At 57.4% G+C, this 23,469-nt stretch overlaps 1 protein-coding gene across 4 annotated transcripts in view; it reads right to left on the bottom strand.

The window, feature by feature from the left end:
* Window positions 1-8,900: 8,900 nt before the first annotated feature.
* Shq1 (SHQ1, H/ACA ribonucleoprotein assembly factor) overlaps window positions 8,901-23,469 on the bottom strand; it is a 68,665-nt gene continuing 54,096 nt past the window's right edge. For all 4 annotated transcript variants that reach the window (XM_005333882.5, XM_005333881.5, XM_040289949.2 and 1 more), the window contains one exon: window positions 8,901-9,517. In XM_005333882.5, coding sequence (XP_005333939.2) covers window positions 9,061-9,517 — 457 coding nt within the window. In that variant the 3' untranslated portion in view covers window positions 8,901-9,060. The remainder of the gene's footprint in view (window positions 9,518-23,469) is intronic.

Genomic DNA, 23,469 nt, shown 5'->3' with positions numbered 1-23,469 from the left:
AGGGGGTCGGGCACAGGACCCACTGGCTCCTCTAGTGAGCATCTGTGCCCGACACGGGGGCCCTGAGGCCACCACCCCTCCCTGTCACGGATTCGGGGAAGGCACCGTCACTGTGGGGGGAGGCATGACCCCTGGGGGCATCTAGAAACTCCAGCGAAGCCTCTGGAGGGTGCGGACCTTCCTGGGCATCCCAGGAGGGAGCAGGGTGAGGGTGCGGCAGGGTGTGGGGACAGCTCTCTTCCCATGCTCCCTGCCCCTTCCTCTGCGTGGCCTTGGTGACAGTCTTGGCTCCCTGGAGCAGAGCTGCCTGGGCAGGAAGGGTGGCCCTGGGACCTCAGGTGCTCTTCCCAGGCCCCTGCTGGGTGGCCCCTGCATGGCCTGACCTACAGGGCCCAGGGCTGGAGGCTCCTGCTGCTCCCAGCCAGGCCAGCCCCTGGGCTACTGTAAAGGGACGGGAAATCACACGCCAACATGAAGAGGCAGCTCAGGGGACCCCGAGGAAGCACAGGTCCCTGTTCCCCTTCCCTGCTCCCTGACCACTCTGTGCTGGGTAAACTGGTGCGTGGAGGACCACAGACTCCCAGGCCAGGGGCAGGGCCCTTCTCTGCTGGTGTCTGGACTCAGGGTCCCCAGGGTAACAGGCATGGCTGTCACTGATTCTCGGGGTCCCTGTTGTGCGGATCCGAAGGTGACTCCCCAGCCTCCTGACCTTGGGACAGACCCTACCAGGCTCAGGAGTCAACCCAGGGAAGCGTCCAGGCGACCTGTGAGAAGAGTCTGGGGGCCTGAGGCCCTGTACGCTGCCTCCAGGCCCCCAGGGAGGCCCGGCCAGCCTGTCTCCCCCAGGAGGCCCGGCCTCGAGGTCAGGCCTCGCAAGCTCACTGAAGCCCAGGAAAAGAGAAGCTGTTAACTCCAGCTGTTGGGAGAAAGAGACCCGAGTGGAGGGTCCACTTTGTTCACTGCCTCGTTACTATATGTAAAGTTCATGAAGTTGTTACTGATCTAAAAACAGTCTAGGGCCGCACTTTCTAAGAACTCCCGCGTCGGCAGGATGGTTGCTGAGAAAGCAGAGCCAACCGTCAATTAAATGAGTGACTATTCATAGCCAGGGAAGTTCAAAAGCAAAGATCTAAAAGTTCTTTTCAAATGTGTACAGGCGCATCCATCAGATACGGTGCATTATCATGTTGGATACAAGGTAAGATGAGGCTTCTACAGTCAGGTGGCCGGGTCCACGGAGGTGTTACAACACCCCTGTGCAGGGAGGGAGTCGCCACTGTTGGTTCTCGATGAACTCTTTACTAGGGTATGCACCCTCCTCTGAGAGCCACTGAGAGGCAGGTCTCACGCAGCCACGGGCTCAGAAATCAGGGCTCCATTCAGGAAAGGTACACAGAGTGCCGGCCAGTGTCCCCAGGAGTGAGGGGCTGGCTTCTTTGTCTTGTGAATTTAAAGGGAAAAGTCCCCTGGACACAGGCTGAGAGCCAAGTTACAGAGAAGAAAGCAGAGCTCCCAAAGAAGGTCCCCAGAGAGGGACAGCCGGAGGGCCCCGGTCTAGGTTTCACAGATCCATAGGTTCACGGACGTCAGCGCCACCCAGTCCTGCAGCGGGCACTCAGCGCCACCAGGGGATCACGCAGTCCAACCAGGAGGCCCATCGGGCACCTGCCCTCTCTGGCGAGGCTGGACCCCACTCAGGCAGGTCCTGACTTAGGAGTAGCCTTCTTCTGAGTTCTCAGCACGTATCTGCAGGTGCTGTCTGTCTCCGCTGCCCGGGAAGTCGCCCAGGGCCCCCTCCCGCCCCCAGGCTCATCTCTTCCTCCCGACGTCACCAGGAGACACAGGGTCAAGGTAGGAAGGCGAGCCCCAGGTCTCAGCGGTGCGTTCCCTTTCGTGGAATCGCTGGGGACCAACAGAGCGGAACGAGCTGGGCCTCCCAGAGCCCCCAAGGAGGGCCCACTTCCCGCGCCACAGAGGAAGAGGTGGAAGACCTCAGGCAGGTTTGGTGAGATGCCAAGGTCACAGAGCCCGCGGCAGCAGATCCCAGTCCACCTTCCAAGCAGGCGGCGTGCGTCCCTGACCAGCCCCCCATGTTCCTGGCCCACCCCACTAGTCCCCCTCTCAAGTAAAAGCAAGCTCAGCTGCTGAGACCAACACTGAAGAGCTTCCCGCGCAGTTGTCCCATCAGTCTCCGCGTCCCTGGTGGGGATTCGAGGCCGGTGCTAAGTGAGTGGTCTATAAACGCAGGTTGTCGTTAGCAGCAACCTCGGGTGGGCAACGGTGAGGGACACCTAGCCGATCCCAAGTCCGCAGGGGAAGGGCGCGTCTTTGGGGCCAGCAGTGGTCAGAGTGTGACGGGCAGCACAGAGGGAGTGACTCAAAGACACAGACGGGAAGATTCCACTGTGCCACCTGGCCTTACACGTGACACACACGGGGACCACGGTAAACGGCCACTGCTTCTCCACGGGGTGGACGCTGGGCGCATCCACCTTCCTGTTCTCTCTGCCACACGCTGACCCTGCGCCTTTCTGGGTTGCCCGTCTACTAGCCCTGCTGCTGCCCCTTCTGCCCAGCCACCCGACAGTCTGTGTCCCTCACCTGCAGGGTGCAGTCCCCTCTGCCCAGCCACTCGTGCTCCCCTTTCTCTGGACTGTCTTCCTGTCCTCTCCTGCCTGTGGGGGGACCTCCGTGGCTCCCGCTGGGATCCAAACGCTGCCAGCTCCTGCCAACCCGTGTGTCCTTTCTAAATGACATTGCAGGGGGCTTCCATCTCCGCCACCGCCCAAACCCACAGACCCCTTCCAGCCTGTTGCAAACGAGGTCAGGCAGGAGAGGAGGGCCAGGCACCTGGCATGTGGTTCCAAGAAGGACCCAGTGTCACTCGCCCTGTCCATGCCACCCTCTTCAGGGGGAACTTGGCTGAGCCCGGTTTCCACACAGACAGAGGACTGTCACAGAGGGGTGAGGGGCACCTGCAGTGAGCATGCTGCTCCAAGCCGGGTGGGTGACACCTCGTGCAGCTGGGGTTGGGGGGCCAGGCCCCGAGCTTCTCTCCAAGCCCCCAACACACCCCGAGACCAATCTCCCATCTTGGAAAACCCAGGCCGCCTGACTCCAGCTCCGCTCACGTCCTCTGACTCTTAGACACCACAGCCCCCCACCCCCGCCCCGGCCGGCTGTGTTCAACAGAGCTGCAGCCTTGGGAGCCCGGCATCCGCACCTGCCAAGTCCCCTTCCTGCCACACCTGCTCGGCGCCCCACCCCGGCCCCGCGGCACCAAGAGCAGATGGGTGATCACTGCCGCCTTTGGCCAGAGGCCCCTGCTGGGGGAGGGGCGCGAGACACTAGTCAGTCAGTGGCCTATGGCGCAGGTTAGGGGGTGGCCTCACAGCGCAGGATGGGCACTGTCACCTTGAGTATGTGGGAACCACGGCTCAGGCCCCTCTCCCCAGGGCCAGAGGCTGGGCCACCGCCTGCCAGTGCAGTGTGCGTTTCCTGGCCCTCCCAAGAGGCGCCTGGCTTTGCCTTTAAGCCTCGCCAGAATGAGTTATGTATGAATTAAGCCACTCATGTTGGCATGTCATCTGTCAAGTCCCCAGGCACCACGTGGCAAGGCCTCTTGTCTGCACAGAGGACAGGTGGTGGCATGGCAGCCTGCCTACCACCCTGCCCCGCCCCAGGTGAGAGCTGTGATCCGGCCTCTCGCGGCAGGAGCCAGGTGTGGCTGTGAGTGACAAGGAGCAGCACCTAGTGTCCACGAAGCGCAGCTGCAGAGGTGGAGTTTCAGGCCCAGAGTGACGGAGGGCAAATCACGCAAGCCCCAGCCCAGCTGTCTGCTCCTGCGAGGTGACGGTCTCCACCCGGGCACTGGGCAAGGTGCCTCGTGGAAAGCCAGGAATCTCTCCGGGCAGCTCAGGAACCAGAGGTCAGCTTAGTCCTCGGGAAGCAGGACACGCGGCTGCCCGTGCAGCGTCCCCGAGGATGGAGGCGACGGGCCAGGAAGCGGCAGGAGGAGGGAAGATGGGGCCTGAGCCAGGCATCAATGGGCCGGGGGACAAGGGTGTCCTGGTGGCCCCTGCCAGGCTGGGGCATGCGCCTGTAGCAGTGGCCCAGCTGTCACCCTGCCCAGGCAGAGCCCCCATGGGAGGGAGCAGGGCTTCCGTGGAGGAAGCCGAGCTGCGGGCTCTCTGCTGTTCTAGGAACCTGGGGCCTGGCGCAGAGTGGGCAGCACTGTGCCACTGAGCCACTGTGCCACTGAGCCACTGTGCCACTGAGCCGCACGCCCAGCCCCCGAGGTTCTCTTCAGAGAGCCCGCTGTGCATTCAGGCTGTGCTGGGGCTGGGGACAGGGGAGCGGCTACCTCCCTGGGTTAGTCCTCCAGCCTCATCTCCCAAGTCTCCCGACTCTGTCCCCGCTCCAGGGGTGGTCAGTGACTGCGACAGCCAGCCAGCACACCAGGCCACAGCGGTCCAGCGTGGACGACCGGCCAGCCCCTCCACTGGCCCCGAGTGAGCCTGGGTGTGAGAGAGAGTAGGCGGCTGCAGGGTGGAGTGGTGTCCGTCCAGCGGGACGAGGTCGACGTGGATCACGGCAGCGCAGGCAGAGCCCAGGAAGCAGCGGCTGTGGGCACACCATTGAGTGGCCGGCAAGCCCCTCCTGAGAGCCACCTGCTGCCGGGTGCTGAGCGCGTGATCTAGTAACTTCTCCTCGCTGCTTGGAGTAGCAAACCGCGAAGATCAGCAACAACTGGGACCAGTTCAGGGGGCACAGGCTCCAGCTAGCCACCCCAGCCCAGGAGGCCGGAAGCCAGGTGGCAGTCCCCAGCCATCCCTGATGTCACTCCCACAGAACCAGTCCTAATGGTCACCCTGGAAATAGGTTCCAAGACAAGAGCAGCCACTCAGGACACTTTCAGTAACAGGTGGCAGCAGTGTGGCCCCCGCGGGCCCCTTCCCAGGAGCGGATCCTTCCTGCTGCGTCCCCGGTGCCTGGTCCCCGCCCACAGCCATCCCTCTGCAGTTTATCTTCCCGTGACTTTGGAGAGCAGCTTCCTTATCTCAGAAACGAATGGCCTCCGCGAGAGTCGGAAACGGCAAAGCCATTTATCTGGCCGACACGTGTTTCCCTGTTGGGTTCTCCAGCCTGGAGACGAGCTGTCGGCGTCCACCGCCGTGCCCCCCTGTCACTGGAGACGTCCATCAGCCTCCCCGCTGCGTTTATCACCGGCTGCCTTAAATCAAGCCTCATGGACGCCCCCTCCACCGGCTGTAGGCTGGGGCCGTAGATCACCCACCGGGAAGGCGGGCGGGGCGGAGGGGATCCCACGGCAAACTTCCACCTGGGCAACACCTGCCATCTCTGATGGGCTTTCACCGGGACCCTGGCCAAACGATCAGAGATCTGTGTTCATGAAGCGCACCTTCCGTTTACCTGGCGTGCGGGGACTTCTGTGGCAGATGGTTATTCGGGGAGATTCCTGTGTCTTTCAACATTTTATAATATATTCCGAGGACCGGTGTATTTTTAGGTGGACTTTTACTCCTGTATTAAGTCATCGTCTCATTTCTATGTCCTTTAGAGGTGTCTGTTTTGTCACCGTGACTATGCAAGACCATGTCTAGTGGTAATATCTAAAATTAAAAATCCCTCTCTGCAGGACAGCTCGGTGGAAGTCCCTGTTATAAAGTACTGACTCCATAGTCTCAGGCCTAAGAAAGCTGACTTTCTCTCTCTCCCTCGGTTCTTGGTAACAGAATTTGATCCACAGGACCACAGTGGATTTCTCACCAGCAGGTGTGCAAACCGCCCCCAGCTGTCAGCCATGTGGAAGGAGCAGCCTGTCTGACTGGTAAATCTTCTTGTGCCTGTGACAGATGACACCAGCTGAGTTAGGGCTCCTGCAACGCCCACAGCGTGGCCCATTAGTCTTCAGGGACCCCGAGAGAGGCGAGAGGACCTGGAAGAGGTGGATGATGAGCAAACCATGACGAGGGTTCACATTTCTAGCTGATCGCTGAGCCCCGTGGACTTCCATCACTGGCCTGCCTGCCTGCGGCTGGTGCCTCTGTGAGGGAGCAGCAGTGCCCTGTTCTGCTCTGGGGCGGTGGACACCGATGACCCCCACCCCCCACCCCCGTGCTGCTTCACCACATGCATTTGAACACAGTCTCACGGGCCAGCAAGAGAAGCAGCAAAACTCACTCATGCCCTGTCCTACGGAGTCCTGGTCGACAGTGGACTGCACGCACCACTGTGGTCCCAAAGGCCATGATACATCGCCCGTGAGTGCACTTCTGAGTGGAGCCCCCTCGTTGGTGACCCGTGACTGTAGGCCCACTCCCATTTTCAAGACAGAGGGCGAGGCCTGGGGCCTGGTGTCCACCCGCCCTCCTGGGCCGTCACACCTGGACTCAGCACTGTCCTGCCCACTTCAAGCCTCTGTCCTCCCTGCCAAGCTGCATCACAGCTCGCCTCCCTGCTCTTCAGCTAACGTCCCCTGCTCGCCCCCGTCAGCAAGGACCTGGGAGACTCAGGTGGGCACAGGAGGTGCCCAGGGCTGCCTGGCGGGTTGCCTACTTTAGCTGTGAGCGTGCTCTGGGTACGCAGAGGGAAGCCGCAGTGGGTGCAGAGGCTCAGACAGACGGGGAGTGGGAGGCAGCAAACAGGGGACCGCCATGGACATGGAGGCCCAGGTTGGGAGCGTGGGCGTTGTCCCTACCACCACAAGTGGCCTGCAGAGCTTGTGGCCGGGGGAAGCCAGGCAGGGATCACACCTGCCCAGGGTTTGAGGAAGGAATTTCTCTCTGACGAGTCTCACTGAACCAGGTCCCGTCGAGGTTCCTAAGGACAGAAACTGGGGAAGGAGGACAATTTCCACCGCTTGAAACTCTGAGGCAAGGCGGGATCGGCCCAACCTGCGGGGCTTTAGTAGGAGCACATGACTGCAGTGACAGATGGCGCCTTCCAGACTGTCCCCAGGGAGGGTGCTGCAGAGGAGAGACGCCATCTCGATGGCCACAGCCACCTGCCGCTCTCCAGGGAGGCCGCGTCTGGAACATGTCCTGCCGTGCTGTTGGTGGGTCCAGGCGCTAACACCCACGTCAAGTGGCATCGTCGCCCACTACCAGGTTAACGCCAGCTGGGATTATACCAGAAACACAGACCCTGGCAGTCCCCCTAAATCCAACCCTTTCTTGGAAGAAAAATGCAGCTGAGATCAACGTGTATCAGATTTCAGGTCCTTTCTCCCCCGGGAGCCTGCGGTTGGAGGAGAAGACACAGGCTGCAGACGCTGCTCCTGGTCCAGGTGGAGTGACGGAGGCCAGATCGGCTCCCTGGACAGGCACAGCCAAAAAAGAAACAGGGGACGCACGGGACAGTGGTGGGCACCACACTGAAGATCCGCAGGACTGACACGAGGGACAGGGGAGGGAACCGAGGGCCCCTGGGAAGGCCCCACGCACTGCCCTGAAGGACCCCAGCGTAGGCAGGAGGGACAGTCCAGGCAGAACCTGGTGGACCCTGGAGTTCATGACACAGCTGAGGGCCCGCAGGGACCAGGACGGGGCCCAGGGAGGAGAGGGCCAGGACAGGGCCCAGGCCTGGACAACCATGGGTAGCTGGAGGGAGAGGAGGCAGGGCTGGGCAGGGGACAGGAGGGCCCTGCAGCCCTCAAGAGCGCAGTGAGAGACCAGGTGGGGCGAGACCACCTGAGATCACAGGCAGAGGGGAGGGGCCCAGGGAGGACACTAAGGAGAGGCAGCATCCAGGAAAAATGCCCTCGGCACCACGCCTTAGACCCGCCCAGCAAACCACAAGGCCTGGCACACAGGGGGACACCACAGCAAGCCACCGAGGGGCACCCAAAACCAGGTGAGGAATAGCTGCAAGAATCCAGGCCCAGCACCCACAAGATAGGACCAAACCAAGGCACCGAAGTGGCAGGATGCTCGACCCACTAACAGAGACCCCCAAGACAGAGAGACGAGAAAACTCCCCGTCTTCAAAAGAAAACTGGCGGAAGATCCACAGACACTTCAAAAAGACGCTACCACCCAGGTGTCAGGAGAAGATGCCACAGGAGCAGGGTGTGGGGGTGCAGCCTGTGGTCCCAGCAACTCAGAGGCCGAGGCAGGAGGGCCGCAGGTTCAAGGCCGGCCTTGGAAAGTCTGCAAGACGTCTCAAAAGAAAAAAGAAAAAGAAATGGGATGTGGCTCAAGTGGATCGCACCCAGTGAGGGGGAGCCCGGGGAGGAGCTGGACTCCGGTCCTGCTGCCAGGACAGCAGATGGCCAGCTGTGAGCAAAGCTGCTCACGGGCCCTGGAAATGTCACGGGGCACAACCTCCTGATGGCTCAGCCGCTGCACTTCCAGATGATTACCTGACAAACGAGAGCTCTGTCCACACCTCGCCTGAGCACAACCGTCACAGCAGCTGTGTTTCTAACAGCCCCAAACTGGGAACGACTCGGACACTCACCAGGAGGTGAGAGGAGCAAGCTGTTCACCGACACGGTTGTCAGCAATGGAGGAAAAGCCCCCGGAAGCTCCTGGCCCTGCTGCCACGGGGGTCAGCGTCAAGGCAGCTACGAGGGGAGGCCTGGCCGAGAGCCAGCCGTGCTGCACGAGGACAGCCCAGGGAACCCAGTGCTGCGGGAGGGGCACATTAGTGGTCGCTGGGGGACGCGTGTGGTGGTGCTGGCCGCGGGGGAGGCCAGGACAACACGGGCTGGAGGACACGGGAGGTACGGGAAGCCCCGACTGTGGTGACGGCTTCTGCTGGTACTCGGCACACTGCGCAACAGGAACACGAGGTCCTCGACGGAGCGCAGGGCACTGATGTTCCCGAGAGGCAGCGGCAGGACCCCTGTTCCCCCGTAGACATCAGCTGAACTTCAGTTACCACACTTCAGAACTTTAATTTTCAAGAAGCAACAAAGAGACCAATATGTATAAAAGTCAGCTCACTTAAGAACAACGTTGTATGTACAAGGAAAAAGTGCCAAGCCCACGCAGCCCACGGAGGGTTCTAGTCAGTCCCCGGCGTCGCCTGCCCGTCTCAGTCCTGCGTCCTGCGGTGGCTCCTTGCGTCAGCTCCCTGAGATGTGGAAACCTGCAGGGTCGTCCTCAGGTGGTCGCTGAGCTCCTCGATCAGAGGCCTGCGCCCTGCAGGCTCCCGGGGAGCGGCCAGCAGCGCCCCCTGATCCATGGCGGACCCCAGGCCGGCCTCGCCACCAGCAGGAAGCGGGGCACTGCTCTCCAGAAAGGGGCCCCGTGGAGAATCCCCGGGCACACACTGCCGCTCTGCCCGCTCGTCCTGCTCTGAGGCCGAGTCTTCAGAGTCGGAAGATCCCGACGCCCCGGAATCGCTGGGCGAGCCAGCTGCGCTTCCGGCAGCTTCTTCCTCCTGGACCAGAAGGGCCGCAGCCTCCAGCTCCTCCAGCTCCAGCCCCAGCTGCCCCTTGGTGAGGGGGACTTCTCTCAGGGCTTCCGCAAGGGCAGACAACTTCTTGGACCTTGAAAATTCATTAAGAGGAAAGATTAGTTAGGAGAATCATTAACTGGCTGAGGACAACCGGGCGACAGGGCTTCCATAAATAAATAAGTGAATAAAACAACACTCCATCCCATACTTCTACCCGACACCGCAGGAAAGCGCCTCAAAGCCATCAGTGTGAAACATGAAGCCATTACAGCATCAGGAGGAAACAGACCTTCCTTATGACCTCACAACGAGGAGGCCCAGCGACGTCTCAAATTACAGAATCTACACAAGAATGATAAACCCAACTAGATAAAACCCGACAGCTCTGTCTGCACGGGCAAGAAAAACCGTCAGGAGCCAGTCGAAAGGCTAATGGAGAAATAGAGACCACTTACAATGCACACCCCAGCCAAGGCCAAATGCGCTGCGAGTTCCTGAACAGGGATGTGACGGGCCAACAGAAACAGCCAAGAACACCAGCAGGTGATCGTCAGAAAAGGAAACACGACGACGCACATGCACGATGTCCAACTTCCGTTAAGTAAAGAAACAGTTTAAAGTCATGTGAGCTGTGTCAATCATCAGACTGGCCAACGAGCAGACATGCCATGACACCGTTACGAGGCTGGGGTAAAGGCTCCACGCAGGGAGATGAAGCCCGTTACCCCTTGAAGGAGAACGTGGCCACTGCTTCCAGAATTGAAAATGTACGAGCCCAGAGGCACAGGCCTCTGCTTCCCTGTGGCCACAAGGACACTGTGCCTCCTCGGACACACTTCCTCCATGAGGTACCGTGCGCCCTGGGGTGACAGCACAACAGAGCAGCCCTGGACCATGAGCAGAAACGCCCCTTCCTCCTGCTAAGCTGACCGCGTCAGGTTCTCTGTCACTGTGACGGAGAGCTGGCGGACAGTGTTCCGCAAGTGTCACCACGCTGGCTCCTGGTCACCTGCTGCACCACTGCATCATCCCCCAGACCCCGGGGACGGCTGGGGGCCCAGGGCCAGCTCCCAGCCAGAGGAGGAAAGGCCAGCTCTCCCCTGGCTTCTTCCCAGCCGGGCTCCCCTCACACTGTCGAGAGGCAGGCTGTGACCTCCCCAGGCCCTCGCTGTCTGGAGGGGGCGCGGCTCCAGCCTCAGCTCAGCACCACCGCCTGGGTCCCCTCCAGCTTTAACTACGCAGACTTAGGAGAGCAGGGAACTGAACTGCTGTGAGCACCCGGGCGCAGTCGGCGGAAGAGCCTATGAAGTAAAGCACTGTGAGGACTCAGATCCCGGCACCGGCAAGAAAAAAGGAAAAGCCGAACAACACCCAAAGACGTTCTCATGAATACCCCTGGATACACTAGCTTCACCCGCTCTCCAGTGGGAACCGGTTCAGCTTTCCCATCTCGAGCACCCAGAGGCTGCAGGGTATAAACACAGTGTCAAAGCTCCTCGCCTGCAGCCCGGCTCTCTTCACAGGGCACACCCCACAGATGCTGGGGCTCAAGTGGGAATGCAGCAGGTAGGAGAGGGCGAAGCCAGGCGACGGGACCACGTCACAGCCTCGCCTGGAGCCAGCCGATGTGAAACTTCACACCAGGGAAAGCTTGCCCTCACTTAGCCGTACAATACGACTGTTAAAAAGTGACCTCTTTACCCAAGAAATGCTTAAAAACACTGCACGTCCATTTGTGCTCCGTCACCAGCTCTGGCTGGCTGGCTTCCGCGTGACCCCGAAGCTCTGATGGGAACTTGGTTCACAGACGCAGGGCTCCGAACTCTCCCTACAGAGTGCCAGGGTAGAAGCAGCTGGCACCTCGACTCAGCTGGTGCAGAAGGGGCCCAGGAGGTGGAGGGACGGAGCTGGGCGTGTTGCTGCTCAATATCCCACACAGGTGACTCAGCAAAAAAGCCAACTGTCCCCATGGGGGAAGTTAGGCTGGGACAGAACGGCCACCTTGCTCCTTCAACCAGGCACCACCGTGAGCTCTGACCCACGAGTCCCCCTCAGGAGGGGTCACATTCACAGAGAACAGCTCCTCGAAGGTGGTCAGTGCTTTTCCCTGTCATATTCAAAAGGGACCTGACTACTTCACATTAAAAAGCTCCGTCAATCAGCATCATCAGACTCCGGGTTCTGCAAATGCAGGGACCTTCTGACATGCTCAAGGACTCAGGTTGAGGGAGCAGTTGTAGTTACAGTGAGCACCTTACACCTAAGAACATTTCACCTGTTAAGAACGTGTTTAAAAGAGACCTGACAATCAGACCACACCAGTGTTAAGATTTTAAAAGTTATACCTAAAACAGTTTTTTTCTTAGAAAGTTACTAGAATGTAATCCCACCGGGTAATTAATGATAAGAAAACTTTTATTCATTTTGTGGAGGTGAGATATCCTATTTAATGTTGGTTTCTTTTTAAATCAGAGATGGCTGACAGGTCGTATAAGTGAACTACTGTGAAGGAGCGGTGGTGACAGCGGAGAGCTCACAGCCCTGGCAGGGCTGGCCTGGCCTGGCAGCTGAGTGCAGGGACAGGTCCCCGTCTCTCAGACAGTCAGCCGGGGGCACACAGGGCCTGGAGGGAGCGTGCGGTGCCTCCTGCTGCAGAATCCGTCTAAACCACCACCAGCTTCTCTCCACTGCCTGTGGAGCGGGCCTCCTGTGGGTCTCACTTCCTCTGCCCTAACTGAGTAGCCGGCCAGGCGTGACACCTGAGACTCAGCCAGGGGCTGACCAGGCAGGACGGCGCTCCAGGGGGAAGTCTCGGCACCGGCACAGTGGACGACAGGGCTCCCGGGCTGCTGGGCCAGGACACCACCCCTTCTGTGGGTTAACCTGGCAAACACAATCTCAGATTCCATCGGGGCCAGGGATTCCTTGTGAAGGGCACTGCTGATGGTGGCCTGAGGTCATTATTCCTTCTCCTGTTCCAACCCCAGGCCCTCGGCCCAGGCACTTCACAGCCAGACCAGGAGGACTGCTCTGGCTCCTGGTGGAGGCAGCCAACGGGTTCCCACCTTGCACCCTCCACTGGGTGACAGGAATGGCAACAGGCGGGCACGTGCTGGCACTCGGCAACAGCGGTCATTAGCGAAGGTCTCCCTCGCTGATTGAGGCTCCAGGATGACAAGCAAACTACACCACAAGGCACCCACTCTGGGCTCCTGGGCCCACCACACCGATCCCGAGGCCCAGGCTCAGCCACCATCTCACCATCCGGACGCTGCGAAGCTGGGTTTCTGCACGTTCTCCTGCAAACTCTCCAGCTTCCACAGAGACACTCCTAGGGCAGGATCCAGAGGCCACTCAGCTGCCACCAGCGGCATGTCTCCCATCACCTCCTCACCTCCCCTACACTGCTGGCCTCCAGACCCCGTGGGAGAGGGCAGCAGGCCTGTCTGCTCAGGGGCTGGGCAACCCAGACAAGGATCCCGTGTGCAGGGACCTCACACCCTCGTGTCAACCCGATGATAAACACCAGGTAAGATGGAGCGAGCTTCCTTTCTCGGAGGAAAGGGCTGAGCAGGGGTCGGGGTGCCGGCAGAGGGGCGCTCCGTTCAGGAAGGCCTCGCTGAACGGTGACAAGAGCACCACCCGGGTGGCCTCCACGCTGGGACCCAGCCCAGCCCTGCTTCTGGCCGCTCTGCTTCCTCAGGCCTGAGTGCAGCAGACGTGTCACCCCTGCTCGGCCCTTCCCACCTGGCTGCCTCGTCTCCAGGTCACCGTGGACCCTGTCCAGTGCTGTGGCCAACTCCAGGCCCCATCTACCCAAGTCCACCACCAGTGCCTGAGCCTGACCTTCAGCCGGCACTGCCTCACACATGGCAAGTGGCCACGGGTCCTCTCGCTCCTTAGAGGAAGATCCGGAGGGCTAGCCGAGACAGGAAAGACCCTGCCCGAAGTTTACGTGATTGTATGTCATAAACTATAACACGACTCGAAGGCTCACGCTGCGTCATTCCACAGATGCCACAGGCAGGACCCACATCCTGCCCCCACGAGGTCAAGGAGAGAAGACTCCGCACACCCAGGCTCGTGGGGGCACTCGGGACAGTCCCCCGCAGAGAGCAGCGTCGGGGCTTGTCCGTCTTCCCGAGGGCTTTCGCGGGCCCGGGCCTGTGGGATTCTCTCACGTCAGCAAGCGCAGCTCTCCGTATTCCAAGACGCTCCCACACTTGCCTGGCAAGTCCCAGCTTGCATGAGCATAGTCCCCATGCCAGGCCACTCACACTCAGGAGTGACACCACCTGGGAGAGTAAACCGCTCACTCACCACATGAAACTCGACCAAATGAACACTGGCCAGCACAGCCCGTGGAGACTCTGTCCCGGTCTCTGACACACTCTTTACGCACAGACCCCAGGGCAGTTTCATCAGGCTGGGAGCTTCGACTTGTCCTTTCCATGTTTTATCATGGTGGTCGTGACCCTCAGGATTAGGCCTCTACTAGTTGGTTGGGCATCTCTTTAAACCCACATTCACCCCATCCTCAAGACTTAGGCAAAAGCTCTTCTATAATTGGAACTGAAGAGCTGCCATCATGTCCCAATCAGACCCAAATTACTATCTACAAAAATTACCAGCTACTAAAAATAAGAAGGAAAAAGTGGCTCAGAGATATTATTTTGCTAAATATAGGAAAACCCATGCGACTTGAGGCTCTGCTGTCAGATGGTCGTCAGAAGCAAACCTGTTGGGTGCTGAGCCTCTCGTGCTCCTGCAGGAACTGGATGCCAAGGCCCAACTACGGTGTAACTCAAACAATGGCAGAAAATGCTTTCTGCACGGGACGGGATGGAAGGGCTCTGCTTCTTTCAACCCTTTCGAAGGGAGTCTGGGTGTGTTTTCTTGGGCCCCCCCCAGGTGCAGGATGCTGCAGGAGGGGCAGAGAACTTGGCTCTAATCACAGCTGCAGACCCCAGTGCTGAAAAGCAGCAGCAGCAGCAGCAGCAGAGCCCCTCGTTGCCCTGCTCACAACACAACAGCAGAGACGGGCTGGCGGGGAACGCAACGCACGTGGCCGCCCTGCCAGGAGGGCTGCTCGGCTCTGCTCTGGTGTTCCCACCGCGCCCAACGGACGAACGGTGGACGGACGGGCAGCCTGACTTTCTTCTCCTGACAGCGAGGCACATGCAGACGGATCCTGGAGGATACCAAATGCAGAAGAAAGGGGATAAATAAATAACAAGACGAGAGCACAGGCCGGGGGGAGCGCTGCCAGGGCAGCCATGAGAGGAGCACGTGCCCTGCAGAGGCCGCGCCGGCTCAGGGGTCTTGCTGACACACTCAGGCCCGCAGGGCTGGCTGTGGTCTCTGCTGGGTGCAGGAGGCACAGAGGCATGCACCCAGCCTTCCTTACACACTTGCTGCTCCACTGTTCAGCCTGTGTCCAGAGAAGACAAAAGCCGTGCCAGGGCGGCCACCAGCCCACCATGGGGGTGGGACAGGGCAAGCCTGGAGCAGCAGTTCCTTCCTCTCACACACAGTTGGGGCGTGGGGGCCACCTATTCACTGCCGTGGGACCAGCTGCAGTGGGCCTTGAGAAAGGCTCAGAGTGGCCGCCAGTGACCCTGTGCGTAGTGGTGTGTCCTGGAACTGCTGCAGGACACGGCCTGCGGCCACACAGGTCCCACATTCAGAGTGCCCCGTCTGCCGGGCACGCTGCTAAGCCCTCACCGGCCAGCAGTGCAGGACAGAAACAAGCTCCCTCTCGCACGGGGCTGCAGCACGGAGGGAGGCAAGCACAGGGCCTCGTACGGCACCAGAGCTCCCAGCCATTAGGTCAAGGCCACCAACTACAGCCTGTGAGGCCAGGCAGATGGAGTTTGGCGAGCAGGTGGGTCTGAACACAAGGAGAGCACACGTCCTGCCTAAGGGAGACGGCTGGCCCCAGCTCTGCCGAGTGTCACCACGTGGGGAGGGGCCGGCAACTGCCAGAACCTCCTCTCTTGGTTCCAGGGCAGCTGTAAATCCCACTTACATAAAACTCCCCCAATCTGTAAGTGTTGTCAGCCAGTCCAAAGTCCTTAGAAACCAGGAGAAAACGTGACCCGAGGGCCACTGGCTGGCAACCGTGACACTCACAGTTCCATCTCCCTAATTCCTTGACATTCACTCAACCCGCACCTGACCAGGCACTGTGCTCGGCTCCCAGCCCAGCACAACTGCCTTTCCTTTTGCTCTGCAGGACTGAGGACTGACCCCGACCTGGAGCTGAGCGGGAACAGGGGACCACGAGCTCCAGCCCCAGCCTTCCAGCACGAGTGTCTGCATTCCGGGGATTGCCCCAGGCCGTGTCCCTGCCTACCCCATGTCCATTGCTGCTTCCTATGTCCATCAGGCCCTGCCTATCTCCAGATGCCCGCTCAAGACCCCCAATCCACCAAGCCTCGCACACCAGCCTGAGGCCCTCCTCCCAGTCACGGTCTGGCGTGGGGCGGGGGTTCCTCGAGGTCCTCTGCCTGTCTTCTGCATGCGTGATCGTCTGCCCCGCCACGATGAAGGCTCAGTAGGAGACACCACGTTGGATTCTTTGCCAACAAAACATGTCGTGTTGTGCAGGGGCCATGTGCTCTAGAAGACTCTAGAAGATGCCAGAGGACTGATATAGCAGGTGGTTAGGAATTCAGGTTCTGAAGTCAAACAGGCCAGGATTAACCAATCTCTCAGCCTCAGTTTCCATCTGGGTTACCTGGGGTTGTGATAAACGGGGTTCATAGCCCAAATTCACATGCAGCCTATGAGACGGAGTGGGAATGTACACAGGTCCCAGCCCGAAGCCCGGTGTGCAGTGAGCTCTTGCGACGTGGACTGATGCCTGGCTCAGCATCTCGTCCTCGGGGCCTTTTCTCAGTGAGCATCACTGACCACTGCTACACGCGAACACGTTCTAAACAGGCCGAGTGTGTCAGGTCACCCCATGTCTCGGATTCTACCACATTTATGGAGAGCTGAAGCCAGAGTTCAAAGGGCTTGTCCAGGGACACCGAGACGGGAGGGGTGAAGCTGCTGAGTGCTGCAGAGCACCCCCGGCCACCTACGGCCTCGCTGCACACACCTTCCTGACCTTCGCCTTCCCCTAGAGAGCAGAGCTGGCTTCACGGACCTCAGGGGAGGATGGGAGAACAGCCAGGGGCTGGCCTGGGCCAGGCTGCCTCTCAGAAGTCCAGGACGGAGTCTGCTTCTCTGTCATTTTGACCAAGGGCTCTCAGTTTATTCAATGAACTACAATGAAGAAGGACCAGGAGACCCAGGAAGCCCCGCGAGACCACAGCCACTGTGCGGAAGACAAATCTCCGGCACATGGTAATTCCGGTGGCAAAGGATCTGCTGGTAAGGAATCAATGGAGCATCCTCCGACCCGGAGCAGAGAGGAAAGCAGCGAGCGTGCCTGCTCACTTGAGCAGAGAGGAAAGCAGCGAGCGAGCCTGCTCACTTGAGCAGAGAGGAAAGCAGCGAGCGAGCCTGCTCACTTGAGCAGAGAGGAAAGCAGCGAGCGTGCCTGCTCACTTGCAGACAGGCAGAGGGACGTGACGGGCCTGCAGTCCTGAACTAAGACTCTCTGGGGCGTGGGCAGAGAGAGGTGAAGTGGCGCGCCACGGAGCTGTCGTGGTTCTCGGGACTGCGTCTGGGTTTTAACAAGGCCCAGGGCAGTCTCCTGTGGTCTCCTGATGGGCAAAACACATGGTGCAGGGGTACTGATGACGAAGCTGACCGGGCACAGGGTTCCCCCCTCAGCCTGGCTCACTCGACATTCTGTTGCTTTCTTAATGAAACACAGAACCCTCTTCTAATTCCTTGAGGCCAGGCGCCAAGTCTATTTCTTCAGTTCCCCAGTGTCTGGCCTGGTGCCTGGCTCACAGCAAGTGTCTCAAAACGATTACTGAGGGGTTCTGGGGTCAAGTTTTCAAAGAGCACCACAAAGGTGAAAGACCAGGAGTGACCCACACCCAAAAGATCACGACCAGTGGACCGGGCACCCCAACCCACAGGGGACCCAAGCATGGGCAGAGGCAAAGGCCCGCAAGGGCTGGCACAGAGCAGAAGGACGTCTGAGGCAGGGACGTCGGGTCCTGGGCGAGTTTAAGCAGCATGCCCAGGCCCAGTGGTGAAGAGACGAGCTCCTAGACCAAGGAACGCCCCTAAACACAGCAACTGCCCCCCCGACTTCAGCCACGCCTCGAGGCTCCTCCCTCCTGAGCCTCCCAGGCCAGCCCAGTATTTCCAGCCATTCGCCCATCCTGGTCTCACGCAGCAAACTCCTGCCGAGGTTGAGGGCTTTTAAAGGTCCCTCCAGGTTGAAGCCAGCACTCGAGGCGAGGGACAGAGCTTACAGGATGGGGAGGAGGATGCAGAGGGTCCCGCGGTCAGGCTTCATCCCATGGACAAGAGAACCCCGGGAACTTCTCCACCAATCCGTCATGATCCAACGGCATCTGGTCGATGGGCACGAGTGTGGGAAACTAGGCAGGGGAGTGGGCAGCTCGGGGGCGGAGCAGAGGAACAGCCTGAGGAAAAGGGGGGCAGGGGGACCCCAGGCCGGGTGTATGTCTACAGGAGAGAGGCCATGGGCAAGGACTGCCATCGACCCCTGTGGTCTAACCACAGACAGAGGGCAAGACTCCAGGACCCAATGTGATACCTGTGTCACAACAGACCAAATCCCAAATAGCCCAAGTCCCAGTGGTTTCCAAATTGCTGATTTATTCACATTAGATGCTTCAAACATATCTTCCACATACAAAACAATCGTAATTGTAAGTGAATTTGCTGGATACCAACCACCAGAAGTTTACTAAAGCAATGTTCACAAAGACTCAATCTTCCCAGGACAAAGACGACGACACCCCAGAAAAATACTGGTCCAGAGGAAGCTGGGCTGGCCATGCTGACCTCAATCAGACAGACTGAAGGTGGTACCCTCCTCCAGATGAAGTGAGACCTCTGTGAAAACTGACTGTATGCTAAAAATAAAACCAATCTCAATTCTAAAAAGTACAATTCTTTGACAGAAATGAACTAGAAATCAGTAACAAATACATGAGTATAAAATCCACCTACTGGGAAAGGAGAAAGAAACACAGTTATCACATCCATGTGCGAGGAAGCATCTGGAACGCAACAGGGAGGGCGAGTCAGCACGCAGCCCAGAGACCCAACACACAGATCCAGAGGGGACGAGTCTTCAGGGGAGGGAAGGATCAAGGCCGACGGGGCAGGCTTCTCTGTGTTGGGGGAGAAAGGCCAACCCAACGGGCCCTGGACACAGAGAGACTCTAGTGACACAGACAAAAGCAAAGGAGTGACGGATGGCAAGCAGAAGGGAGGGCTCCAGAGAGCCAGAGTACCAACGGGCAGCCAGCACCCTGCGCCTGCAGGTCAGAGGGCATCGGGCAGTACAGCAGAGGTGTGGATGACACGGTCACAGGCACTGTGGAGGACAGGCAGTTCAGGGCAAGTACAGACCACTACCGGCAGACAGCTGGGACATTCAGAAGAAATGGACACATTTTTAGAAAAGGACAACCTATCAATCAAAACGAACTGCAAGAGAAAGAAGGAAACTGTTTCTATAACAAGTAGAAAACATCAACCAGTCTTTAAAAATCTCCCACAAAGTACTTTTATTTTTGATCCTATCAAAAACTCAAGGAGCAAATAATTTTCATCTTACATAAACTACTTACAAATCCAGGAAAAGCAATGCTCCGAGATCCCAGTATCAGGCTGGTATAGCCTCGATAAAAATCCAGAAAAAGGAGGAGGATGCAGCGCTCCAGGCCAGCCGCCCCCTCCCTCCCGCAAGGGACACGCGCACTGCAAGCCCGGCCCAGAGTCACCATTTGTACAAGGGGTGGAGTGTCCCAGGAAAGCCAGGCCCCTCCAGCTGGACCTTTATCCAGGCCGTTCATCACATTAACAGATTAAAGTGGAGAATGTCTAAAGATCAGCTCAAAAATGAGAAAACTCAATAAAATCCAATCACCAATGGGAACAAAACTCTGCAAACTAAAAATAACAAGAACCTTTTAAGGGCTGGGGATGTGGCTCAAGTGGTAGCGCGCTCGCCTGGCATGCGTGTGGCCCGGGTTCGATCCTCAGCACCACATACCAACAAAGATGTTGTGTCTGCCGAGAACTAAAAAATAAATATTAAAATTCTCTCTCTCTCTCTTAAAAAAAAAAAAAAAAAGAACCTTTTAAAATTTAACTTGATGAAGACTATCCTGTAACGCTCGCAGTAGTCATCCTACTTACTAACTGTCCAAGCGTCTCCTGAAAGACCCAGGTGGGAGATGCCTTTCCACATACCCACTTGGAACCGTACCAGACGGCCTGGCCAGGGCAGCGAGGTCAAGAAGAAAGGGAAAAACAAAAGGACACGAGGGCTGGACAAGGAGAAGCTGGAAGTGCCCTCCCTTGACCACTACTGCCCACCAGAAAACGGCAGAAAACACAGGTAAGAATCAAAGTAGAGGGGCACAGCAGCGGGCATGCAATCCAGTGTGGAAGGGGAAGGCATCTCTAGGCACCTTAAATGGGCTCTCTGAAAGTCACTGTTTACAGAAGCAATCAAAATATGACAATAAACCTAACGAAACGTGTAAGCCTTTTATGGAAAAATCTTGAAATTTTATTGAGAAATATGAAGTTTAGGAGACTAGACACTGTAGTGTCCCCAAACTCATGAACAGATTCAAAGTGATTCTAACCAAGATGCTTCCCATGGCACTTGACAGGGCGACTCTGAGGTAGAAAGCCACAGGAATAAGGGCAGACGGGATTGGCACATGACAGACCAGCAAGGCGTGGGACCCACAGACACCGAGAAGCAGACCCCCCATGTAATCCTGGTGTAAGACAGTGTCCCAGGGAAGGCCAGACTGTTTAACCCCTGAAGCGGGGACACGTTATCCACATGGGGAAACAAGGAAACCAGACCCCCTGTCTCCTAACATAGGAAAAATCCATTCCAGGTGGACTAGGAACTTACATGCTAATTGCAAGAGAACAAAAATTTTAGAAGATACCAGAGCAGAATATCTTTATGACTTCCAAAGCATACAGAATTTTAACAAGAAACAAAAGCAGAGCCATAACAGAACACAGCGATAAATCCTACAGCGCTAAAATTAAAAACTTCTGTTTAGAAGACACTATAATAAGACTGAAAGATAAGGTTCAAACTGGGAGAAAATGTGTGCAACATATTTAACCAATAAAGGACAAATATCCAGAGTATTGGAAGAATCCTATAAATCAAGAAGAAAGACAGCTTTACTGAAAAATGGGGAATATGGTTCAGCTCACAGAAGAAATGCCAATGGCTCAAAAATACATGAAAAGATATTCAGCATCATTAATAATCAGGGAAATACAAGTTAAAATAAGAGAAAGTATTTCATATCCCTATGGATCATCAGATCTTAAAATATGACTGTGTTGGCATAAAAGCACAATCAGGGAAGTTCTCCTGCACTGCTTGTGGGGAGCATGAGCTGAAATAAATCGGTGCAACCACTTTAAAAAACCACTGGCTGTTACCCAGGGAGTCCACTTCACAATTCTCACCAAATCCCAGCAACTCCATTGACAGGTACAGGGCTCACCCCCGAAAGCTGTCTCAGTGCACCATGAACATGCACAGAGATGTGCAGAGCAGCCCGCTGCCAGCTCTAGAGCAAACTGTAAACCAGCAGGAACAGGTCAGCTCTCAGAACAAGGAACACTGCAGCGCCCTCCCTCACACAACAGGACAGCCCACGGCAGGAAGATAAAAGAACCAAGGACAACTCTGTGCACGATCTCGAATACATGTTTAAAAATTAAGGGCAAGGGCTGGGGATGTGGCTCAAGTGATAGCGCGCTTGCCTGGCATGCGTGCGGCCCAGGTTCGATCCTCAGTACCACATATAAACAAAGATGTTGTGTCCGCCAAATACTGAAAAATAAATATTAAAGTTTTAAAAAAAAAAATTAAGGGCAAGAAGCAAGTTAATAGAACAGATACAATATGATTTCATTTGTACAATATTCAAAAGCAAGTGAAACGGGAAGGTAAATCTGGGAGTGGCTGAATAATAGGAAAAGCAGGGTACTGACTAGCACAATGCTCAGTTGCAGTTGGGGAGGGTACGAGGAGGAGAAATGGACTTGCAGGAGCCTCTGGGAAACATAATATTTTTTTTTTCCTTAGGATCAATGATAGGAATGTGCATGTTCAGTTTAATATTCCTTAATTTGCACAAACACACACACACACACACATATGTGTATTTTATTCTTATTTATAAGAAAATAGGGACACTCTGTAAACATACAAAAATGGCCTACCAAAGGCAAACCTTGAACAGAAAACGAAGCCCAAAAGTTCTTTTAAATAATCAGAGGCAAAGAAAATCAGTCACTACTTAGAATCACGAACTGAAGTACAAATGGCCCAAAAGAGCCCAAGCCCTGCAGACAGGAGCCAACACGCTGACGTTTCTTTCCCCAAAACCAGAGCTGCCTCCAAACCCTCCCCCCAGCCCCAGGGACCTCCTCCCAGCATGCACTCTAGGCCCTTCCTGGCTTTCTGGGCTCTTAGAGTAAAGGTGAAGCTCTGGCGATGACCCAGAAGGCACGGTGGGGTCGAGCCTGCCTACACGGCCAGCCCCACCCTGGCCCCTTCTCACACACAGGCGCCCTTCCTGGCTGGCCCCCTGGCTGTCTTTTGATTTCTTGAACACACACACACTTCCCTCCTGCCACGGGGCCCTGGCACACGGGGCTCTGCTGCACCTTCCCAAAGCCCACCGCCCCTTTCTCCTTGACCTGGCATGTCTTGAGTCTCAGGCACACCTGCTTCTTCCCAGGGAGGCCTCCCAGGCAGACCCCACCTCCTGTCCATCAGGAGCCAAGTCAGTAACACACGCTCCTGGAGATGCGCCGGTCCTGTTGCCGCACTTTCCACGGCTCTTACTTTTTGTCTGTGATTCTCAGACCAAGGTCTCCCTCCCCAAGAGGCTGGAGTTCCAGCAGGGAGGGTCAAGTCTGGCTTTTGCCCACCACTGGAGGCCTGGACGCAGGCCCAGAACTGGGCACACTTAGCCCTCTGTGAATGATGGACTGAGGGACGGAAGAGACTCGGGTGCAAGAGCCTCAGTTCAAAACCCACCAGCACCGCCGCTCGGGATGACCAGCCCCCACGAGCCTCGAGGACACCTCTAACCTGGCAGGCGCTCTGCCACGGTCCACCGGGGACGGGAGGAGCGGGGCTGTGTTCAGGACTAGGAGGCACTTCCTCACGCACATCTGGAGCCAACTGAGGGCATCCTGGTAACAGAGAAAGGTGCACCGAGGCCTGGCCACGGAGTCGGGGAGCAAAGCTGCTGGACGTGAGGAGGGCAGCGCCACATTCAGAAGGAAAGCCCCCTGAGGACCACAGCCTGGCCTTCACCATCAGACCAGGCTGAACAGCGCAGAGACCCTGTGCCGAGAGCCCATCGGATGGCGCCAGCCTACATGCTCTGAGCTCTCCGCGCAGCGCCCACCATGGCGGGTGCTGGGTACACTTGGAATTTACTCATAATCCAAATTCATTCACGAAAATAAGGCACAAAGAGCAGAGGTGCTCCCGTGGTTTGATCCAGGAATCTCCACCACCCACAGGCATCCACCTGCCGTCCTTCAGTCCCCTCACACGTCACTCCGTCTGTCTCCCACTCGGGCACATCATCTGTGGGAAAACTCCCTGGAGCCGAGGTGCAGCGCCCTTCCTCTCCACTGGTTTCTGTCCCCTGACTCCAGACACAGTGGCAGCACTTGCCTGAGGCCCCGAGAGGGCCACTTCTGGAGCTGGACTCCTGGGGAGGCTGCTGGAAGCCCCGATGCCTGGTTGGCACTGCTCAACACAGAGCAGGTAGCATCCGAGTGACCTCAATGTCCACCCAACACACCCACATCCCCACATCCACTCTTATCAGAGCGTCCAGCCCATTCTGACTTCTTTACACC

The sequence above is a fragment of the Ictidomys tridecemlineatus genome, chromosome 16 (assembly GCF_052094955.1).
Source record: "Ictidomys tridecemlineatus isolate mIctTri1 chromosome 16, mIctTri1.hap1, whole genome shotgun sequence".
Taxonomy (NCBI): Eukaryota; Metazoa; Chordata; class Mammalia; order Rodentia; family Sciuridae; genus Ictidomys; species Ictidomys tridecemlineatus.
This window is presented reverse-complemented; position numbering and strand designations above follow the sequence as displayed.